The sequence below is a fragment of the Abrus precatorius genome, unplaced genomic scaffold (genome assembly GCF_003935025.1).
Source record: "Abrus precatorius isolate BTA unplaced genomic scaffold, Abrus_2018 Scaffold9, whole genome shotgun sequence".
NCBI classification, from domain to species: domain Eukaryota; kingdom Viridiplantae; phylum Streptophyta; class Magnoliopsida; order Fabales; family Fabaceae; genus Abrus; species Abrus precatorius.
Genome location: NW_020874439.1, coordinates 9230839 through 9239772, shown reverse-complemented (window position 1 = coordinate 9239772; position 8934 = coordinate 9230839). Strand labels below are relative to the sequence as shown.

The window sequence follows — 8934 nt, the reverse complement described above, 5'->3', positions numbered from 1 at the left end:
TAAGTATTAAATGTCACTGTATCATCATCTATAGTTTATTTCACTTAATCCCTCAAATATACCAAATTGTCACTAAATTTCATATCTTGAAAAGACTAATATAGTATAAAAATTATAAAGTCAACATCATAACACTTCAACTTCTGCAAAATGAATTGATGTAAAAACGTTAAAAAGGCTGTTGACACCTTAATCTTTGGAGTACCATGTTGAATTATTTATCTAAACAAAAAATTATAAGCATACATCACATCAGCGGATTAAAAATATATTAGGAATATGCTGACAATATTGAGATTGAACGGCAAAATTTTAAGTTGCTTTCGGGTAATTGATTCATAGGGGGTATGGTCTCCCGCAATGCCAACTTTGAAGCAAAATGTCGCTTCCAATTAGCAAGGAGAAATGCAAGAATGGACTAGCTTATTATCCATCAAAAGAGACTCACAAATGACCGTTCCAGGAATCCTATACGAGTTATTACCGTAGTCATTTCACTTAAAATCTCTTGAAACGAACTAGCAAATGGTTTTTATAACTTGCAACAAATTGGTTAATCGATGCTTGAATTTGCATTTTCGTACCAAACTCAGGGAGGGTGTTGACTTCTCTGCTAGCATTACTCCAGTTGCGCTTGTAGCATACACCAGATGCTCTTGACAATTTGCAAAATGGGGTAATTTCCACCGTGTCCTAACCTTGGATTGATACACAAAAGATAAACTCTCAAATCCATTAATTACTAGGTACAGTTACGAGCTCCAGAAGATTGACAGGTTTAGCCAAATAAACTCCAAAACTAACTTGAATCATGTCTAAAAATTAAGGAAAAATAAAGAAAAATAAATGAAAAAAGAAGCTAATCAGAAGAGCTATTGCTATTACACTTGGTTTTGAGATTCTGATCTCCCACCACCGTTCATAAACAACAAGTCCATCCAGCTAAGCTAAGCATATTAATCAATTCCATACTGTCAGACTTTTGACTCCAATGCTAAAAGTATCTTCTTTCTCGGCCCCTGGAACGAATAAAGCATAACCAGAATGTGTTATAACTAAAAAAGTGTATTACTGAATGGATTTTTCAAATCGAAGGTAAGAGCATAAGTGACAGAGGTAGAGTAGAGTCAAATGCAGTTATAACACCAAGATATTAGTCAAATAATTACCATAGAAACATAAAAAAATGGCCTTGTCTGAAACTCCTACAAATGAAGGACCCAAAACCCCTTTTAACGTAATATAGACAAAACGTGACATCACTAAAAGTCTCAGGAGATACAAATCACAATAGCTACACTGTACATAGACAAGACGAGTGAAGTGAAATCACAGTCAACTTTAATTTGTGCAACAAACCATGAGTTTTGAAGGTGCAACTGTGACTTGTTGACAAAAAAATTTCCAATTTTCTGATTTTCATAGGGTGTCAATCTCATTACAACCAAAATATGCGAACTTCAAGCATTTCAGGTCTGGGACTTTGAACAAATACTTCGTAGGGTTAGACAAAGGTTAAAACTTTGTCTTAGTAATTTTTTTATTTAGTATTACATACAAATAATTAAAGTAGAAGACATACAAGACAAAGACATCTTCAAGAACTGTCAGAAATGCAGAAAAAATACAAAAACTAGGAGCAAGTAGCACGCAATGCAGCTAAGAAGGATACGCCTCTAGAAATGCCATTAGTACAACACAAAAAAAATGTGACAAGAATTATTCAATGCTAAATGAACTCAAGGTGACTGATGACCAACAAAAGTTCTATCACTACTTTCCAACTAGACAGACCAGATAACTAGGAATTGATAGCGACACCAAAGCCTTATTAGAATCTCTACTGACGCCAAATCCTCTAAAATAAACATACAGGAATCCTTGAGGCAAACCAAATGTTGATGAAAAACACCAAACCGTTGTTCCATAACAGGGAAATTGCTAAGCAATGCAAAAAATAAGAACAACTTTCAGAACTCAGTCTGCACATGGCACACTAATAAGGAGACGAAGCAGTTATAGGTATTCAAATTTGAAGTAAATAATTTGTAGTAATCCTGTTCAGAACTGAAGCCCACACAAAGGATTTGACCTTAGAGGGAGTAATTGATTTCTAAATGACTTAATCTAAAAGGATTGAATCATTACTGGGAAATGAGGTGAGACAAAATAGAATTTACAAGAAAATAATAAGCATGACATGTCAAGAGACCAAATCCTTTTGTCTGGATTAGGAGAGATGGGCTGAATCCAGCCATACCATATGCGACTGTAATTACGGAATTAGTCCAATCTTGCCCTTGCTATAGTGTTTTTTAGGGTTTTTTAAGGGCAAAATGGACTTTTGTCCACTTAAAATTTTTTACTTCTCTTCTTGAGTGGTAAAATTTTTAGCGTTCTCTCTACTCTGTTTTTTTCCCTTCTTCTCTAAAGCCAATTTCTCCTTCACCATTTTTGCTCAAGATGACATCATTTCCGGCTGTTTTCCGGCAACTGTGAGTGGAAGCCCCATTTTTCGGCATCTATTTTCCATTTTGCTTCTATGAGCTCTGTCCCTCTTTTTTAGCTTTTCCCTCTCCTAATCTACTTTTTCTCAATCCTGTTTTTCCCTCTCCCATTCTGTTTTACTCCCCCATATTTTTCATTTTTCCTTATTATTTTGTTTTCTTGATTCTATTTTTCTGTTTTCACTTCCAAGTTTCCTTATTTATTTTTAATTCTCTACCTTTCTGTTATAACTTCAGCATTTTTCACTATTTTACAACCATTTTATATTTTTTTTTTCTCAAAACCTTCATGCTGCCGCCATAACCTGCCATGGCATCCGCCATGATTTTATGGCAAATTTTTTGCTTTCCGCCATGACCCACCATTTGTCATTGATAACATTGTTAAGAAGTGAAAGCTTCTTCATAAATTTGAATACTTCCCAAGAACCTTCAGAAACTGTAAAATTCTGGACCTCATTAACCAAAGGAAAAAACAAAAGATGGTCTATCCACCTATTTTCAAACCCAAGTGGAACCCCACTTAACCTAACATGACTTCAAAACAATGGGGGAATGGTCAGAAACTGATTTAGATAGTCTCTTTAAGATCAGCAAAAGCATCTTCACAATTTTTATTAAACAGAAACCCATCCACTCAAGAGACAGTGTTGTCAAACAGTAGTCATGGCAACACCAGGTCAACAACGCACTATGGTGGGGCAGTAGAGATGTAAGTCGCAACTTGCGAGAGGGAGAAAACGGAGAAGACATTTTTTTAGGATTTGGGTATTTGCGGGTCTCTTTGGACTGGGTGGGGTCAAAGGCCCATTTCATTTTTTCCTTGAAAACTCATGTTTTCCGCCATGGCCACTAGGAGCCTAACAGCCACTATGGCGCTGCCATCCTGAATCTTCCATTTATCACCATGGTTGTGGAGGTTTGAGCGAAAACCACCACCTTGAGCAGTCCACTTTTTAATATAATATCAGAACTTGTCAAATCTCACTGTTGAGTCACTCGCAAATGTCCAATCTTGTAAACTTCACGCACTAGATATTCAATCCTAGGCTTAAGGAGGGGAGGGGGAGTCTTCAATTGTCCCTTTTATATCCAGGCCAAAAGATTATGCATTGGTAAGATAAGAATGCTCACCCCTTGGTTAATTTTACCACCTGAAAATTCATTCATAGAAGATACTCATTTGCCAAGAGAAAGGGATAGACCAGGAGTATAATTGGAGAATGAGATATAGAACATGAGGATACACTCCCTGAATAATAATTCTGGTTTTGAACGCTTGTCCTTGGAACAGGATTAATATAGAGATTAATGATTGCGGAAAATCAAGGGCTTCTTAGCTGCAAGGTCTCCTTCATATGCTTGATGTTCAAATCGTTAACAAAACCTCAAAAACAGCTCATTAAGGGGATCATCGTGCGCAGGAACTTCAGATTTTAAAAAATGATTTTTGAAAGCAATCAATCGGCAGCCAATTGTTTCTAGGGATTCAACCCTTCTTAGACATTACTCATTACAACTCCTAACCCCCTCACTTTTAGAATTTAAAATAAGATTCTATGGATAGGAAAAAGAAATGTTGTTTTGGGCGAAGTCTAGTGAAGACATCCTTCTTGAACCCTAACACCACTTTAGCTTGTAACTATTTTTGACCAACCTCTGGAACTTATTTGAATATGCAAACAAGTATTAGCTTACATGAGGCCATTTGATTGAGTAAGTTTTCTTTTTGAAGAAATAAAATCATAGGATTGTAGAATTTTGCATAATTGCTGTACAAATCTATAAAATCTGAAATGACTCAAATCTCTCAACACATAACTGAGCAACTCTCTAAAACAGCCACCTGCTATACATCATATGCAAGTCAAATCACTCAATCTTATTGCACATTCACAAAAAGGGGGACGATTTAAGATGCCAAAGGTCCTTGAGACACGGAGTATGAGGCACATTTCAAGTTAAAGGCATTTCCACATTGAATGAGTCACATTACCAATGAAACTGCAAAGTATTGCTGAGGAAAACAGAAAAACAGGAAAAAACATGTTCAAAACAAGTTCAGAGCGTACCATTGGTATGCCCATAACCTTGAGATCTTCATCAGTCATATGAGTGAGAGCTGCCATATCAACCTGAAAAAACAGCTTTTACCTACAATATTAGCTCTTGATAATCAAATTAAAACCCAGTTAAGACAAAGGACTTTCGCTAATGGCAGAAGAAGTTAAGATGTATGACATACTTCTTCAGCCTGAAAAGTTATGACATACTTTTCGAGACCCAAAGACTGCAAAAATTCATCCACTGATATATCAGCCTGCAAAACAAAAACCAGAGTTTATATCCCTTTAATTTTCCTTTATTTAGTAAAGAAATTTGGAAACAATTGATTTACTTTTGCCTATTGTGAACATAAATGAGAAAATTTACATTCACTTATCATAAAACACTAATTTACAAAAATAAAAAACTCAAAAATATAGCAGATTGAATGCAAAAATGGCCACCAATAAGAACATTAGAAACTACTATTATGTTATGGTAAATTTGAAGAGAACTATCCATATCCACTACTATAAGAACAAGATCTACAGTTATATTGTATATGCCTTAAAATGTAGAATTTGTGGATTGAATACTAAATCAATGCTCGATTTCCTTTCACCTTCCTCCACTAGAAAAATACAAATACGGCCATTACTAAAACAAATGTCGTCCTTAGCAATATTACAGCCCACCAGCAATAACTGTACCAAGCAGCACATACAAGTCTCCATTACATGCAAACATATATTTGACAGATGTCCCCATTATACAGACATAAACTAAGACTGATGCCACTGATGAAATAAACAGAAAAGTTCTCATTGACTAAAAATATAAATATCACAACAATCATACCTTCCGTGACAACTTTTTAGGAGCAGAATTAGCTGGCCTTTTGATCTGTACTGCAGGGGCCTCAACACTGACATTTTTACTGCTTGGTTTAACAACCACTTTTGACTTTGGTGGATCAGAATTTGTAGGTTGTGGAGTCATTGTCCCAGATAGCCTTTCACGGAGATCCCGTGTGTTTGGAGCTGAACTCTTTCCACTCTGAGTTGCAGGTTGAAGACCTTTCCTTTGAAGCTTGAGGCGAAGATCTTGAGCAGTAACTTTGCGATCTTCACAATCACAAGTCATTAAGAAACAGTCAAAACCCATAAGAAAAAACTATTGAAATCCAACAATAGTGGCAACTTATACTTGTATATGACAATAACAAAATCAATCCATACTAGTGATCCGAGGTTCATCATCATCAAAGAGATCATGTTCCCACTTGTCATCTTGTCTCAACCTGCAATTAAAATAAGAAAAAAAATGACTTTAAATATATTGTAAAGTTTTGTTTTAATAAGCATTCAATCATCCTAGATGAATTTGCTACATTAGAGGTGCATAGTAACTGAAGCTTATATGCATTCCCAATCATGCAGACTGGAAAGGCAGTTCCTCACAATGTGTCTAGCAATTGTAATCACTATTCACCATGATAATATATCATTCAATCTCAGATAGCAACGCAGAGTGGCCAACCCCAAAATTGCTAAATGAAGACACAAAAGCATCTTTAGTTTATTCAAAGTTTGAACTCTATGCAACAGAAGATATTAACAGCATTCCCTTATCCTATTCGAAGAGTAAAACTTGGTGAATGAACTAATTCAAGTAACTGATATTTGCAGAATGATCAAGGTAAACAACGAAATAATTTCTTCATCCTGTGCATATATACATAAGAAAGTAATCACAAAAGAAAGCCCACCACAAATGACTAACCTATCTGTGCCCAATTTTTTTATGCACAAATTAACCAAGGTTGAAAGTGTTTCAAGCAAAGCCTACAAACATGTCTACATGAAAAAGCAACATAAACCCAAAATATACTCATTGCATGAATGAAATCTAATAATACTTCAGAGCAGTGATGGTAAAACAAACCAATTCACCAAATATTTTGCAACTCTGTCATCCCATCATCTGCACTGCAGCATCAAATGACTAACCTATCTGTGCCCAATTTTTTTATGCACAAATTAACCAAGGTTGAAAGTGTTTCTAGCAAAGCCTACAAACATGTCTACATGAAAAAGCAACATAAATCCAAAATATACTCATTGCATGAATGAAATCTAATAATACTTCAGAGCAGCGATGGTAAAACAAACCAATTCACCAAATATTTTGCAACTCTGTCATCCCATCATCTGCACTGCAGCATCACTTGACCAGAAATATATAATTTTCAACGGATTAATGATAGATACCCACATACATATTATTAAAGTCTATGAGAGAAAAATTAGAGAGAATGGCGGTACATTTATGAATCATGTGAGCAAGGTGAGATGGACAGGAATAGGTATAGGAGATTTCTCAAAACTTCCTAGAGTACATGTGGCAGCAGAGGCGAGAGAAGTGAATTAGGGGAGTTCAGCTGGAGAAATTGCTTACAAGCAAAGAGTGGAAGAGAGGGAACAGAGAAACTAGGTAGAGAAGAGGTATTGGGTGCAGTCAGCTATTCATAAGGCTGGTACTCTCCCTTGCGGTCTCTATTAACTTTGTGTTTGGGTAACAAAAAGAAAGTAAAAGAAAATGGCAGAAAAAAGTGTGGGGAGAAGCATGCAAAGAACTAGTACACATTGTCTAATTGTGTTATTATTCACCAAATGAATTCAACATAAGGTTCTCATATTTAATTAGTTAAGAAAAGTTGAAGTCCAATTGTCTAAAATGAATTGTGGGTTAGTTGTAACAGACTTCAACAGAATCGACACAAATAGAACAGAAATAACTAACTGATTAACTATAAGAACTAGTACACACCCGCCTCATTAACTCAGGGTTGAAGCATGAATTGAAATTGATCAGATACCCAGTTTGTCTATATACTAAAAACCTTAGCTTAGACAGAGACTTGGTCGGAATGTACTCCATCTGATAGTGTCTATTAAGCCAATTCCTGCTCAACCACTCCATCCTCCTCATCAAATCCTCAATCCTCCTATCCTTTCTCAATTGAACCAACTGCCCTAGATCAGGAACTCAGATATCAATTTGATAGAAACTTGTATTACTGAGAAAGAACATGGGATACTGGCTCCTTACAACAGGAAAATCCCTTTTGAATTTTGATTACACTAAGAACAGAAAACCACTTCAAAGTTCTACTTCTGGCTTGCACTAAGACTATAATTCCTAACTTAAGAGATTGATTCCCTTCCTCCCTCCAGCTCTTCCTTTTTTAATGTTTCCCTCTAAGACTATATTAAACGTTAACCAAACATGGCCTCGAATTAAACTAGAAATAACATTTCTAGTCATAGTAATTTTAAGAATATCACGTCGTTCATTTATGGCATTACTGATAATGTAATTACATACATTGAATCAAAATTCTTCCCACGGATACCATACCTATATCCATGCAACCATTGAAAGAATTGATAATTAGATCAAACATTAAATTAGCAAACAGCTAAATGCACAATAACCACACCCAAAACAACTTTTTCAAAAAATCACAAAATTATTGTAATGATAACATTGAAAGAGAAAGAATTGCAAACCTCTTGCCGGTGATTTGGCGTTGTTGCCGAGAAGAGTCACTGATACCATTCCCATTAAGGCGTTCCTTCACGGACCTCCTCGCTCCACTGTCCACCCGATCAGCATACATCTTCTCCGATTCAAACGTTACGAAATCGCAAGAACAATTAGCCCGAACCCTAATTTTGCAGCGGAAGAGAGCAGAAAATAGAAGGGAGAGTGAGTGCGCACGACTCGCGGAGGAAGGTGCAGGGTTCCCCCAATGCGGAAAGCGTCGCAGAGAATCAAAACCCTAACACCCCTTTTTCTTCCTCGGTAAAGGGTTTTGATTGTTTGAAGGGAAAAGAACGCAAACGAAATTGGAGTCACAGAAAAAGGGAGAAGTTATCGAAGATTCAAAAGTTGAATGTTTGTGGTGTGTGAGGTCTTGTTTGTGCTGAGGAGAGAGAGAGAGAGAGACAATGGGGCGAAGGGGGTTTCTGTGATTTCGGCTAATGGTTTTGGCGCCCCACGAGAGAACTTTGCAAACGGCGGCGTTTCACAACAGGAAAAAAAAGATATTTCGTGGTTCGTGCTTGAAGAATTTTATTTTATTTTTTTAAGTTGTAAGAAAAGACAAAAATTAAATGTACTTTTGTAAATGTTATTTGTATTATTTATTAATTAAAATTAAATTTTGTCTTTGTAATTGTAATATACTTTTGGAATTATTTGTTATTTTATTAAATTTTATTTATGTATTAAAAATATTATGAACATAAATGGTTTTAGAAAAGCTAAAGTATGCAGTACTTGTTTGAAAAGGCAAAATCATAGAATGCTATTTGTG

The 8934-nt window shown here is 35.8% G+C and overlaps 1 protein-coding gene across 1 annotated transcript; it reads right to left on the bottom strand.

The window, feature by feature from the left end:
* Positions 1–301: 301 nt before the first annotated feature.
* LOC113850002 (ankyrin repeat and SAM domain-containing protein 6-like) lies at positions 302–8652 on the bottom strand. The gene is made up of 6 exons (XM_027480297.1): positions 8126–8652; positions 5792–5853; positions 5412–5677; positions 4753–4827; positions 4580–4642; positions 302–1019 (listed from the first exon to the last, which is right to left on the bottom strand). The coding sequence occupies exons 1-6, from the start codon at positions 8233–8235 to the stop codon at positions 975–977; spliced, it is 621 nt and encodes a 206-aa protein (XP_027336098.1). The 5' UTR covers positions 8236–8652; the 3' UTR covers positions 302–974.
* Positions 8653–8934: the final 282 nt, after the last annotated feature.

What these genes read in the sequence shown, in the direction of transcription:
- LOC113850002 (XM_027480297.1), bottom strand. Translation starts at nt 8,235, where the DNA reads ATGTATGCTGATCGGGTGGACAGTGGAGCGAGGAGGTCCGTGAAGGAA. An exon ending in TGATGAACCTCGGATCACTA is followed by an intron (nt 5,678 to 5,791) that starts GTATGGATTGAT and finishes GTGATTGTGAAG; the next exon opens with ATCGCAAAGTTACTGCTCAA. An exon ending in CTAAAAAGTTGTCACGGAAG is followed by an intron (nt 4,828 to 5,411) that starts GTATGATTGTTG and finishes TTTGTTTTGCAG; the next exon opens with GCTGATATATCAGTGGATGA.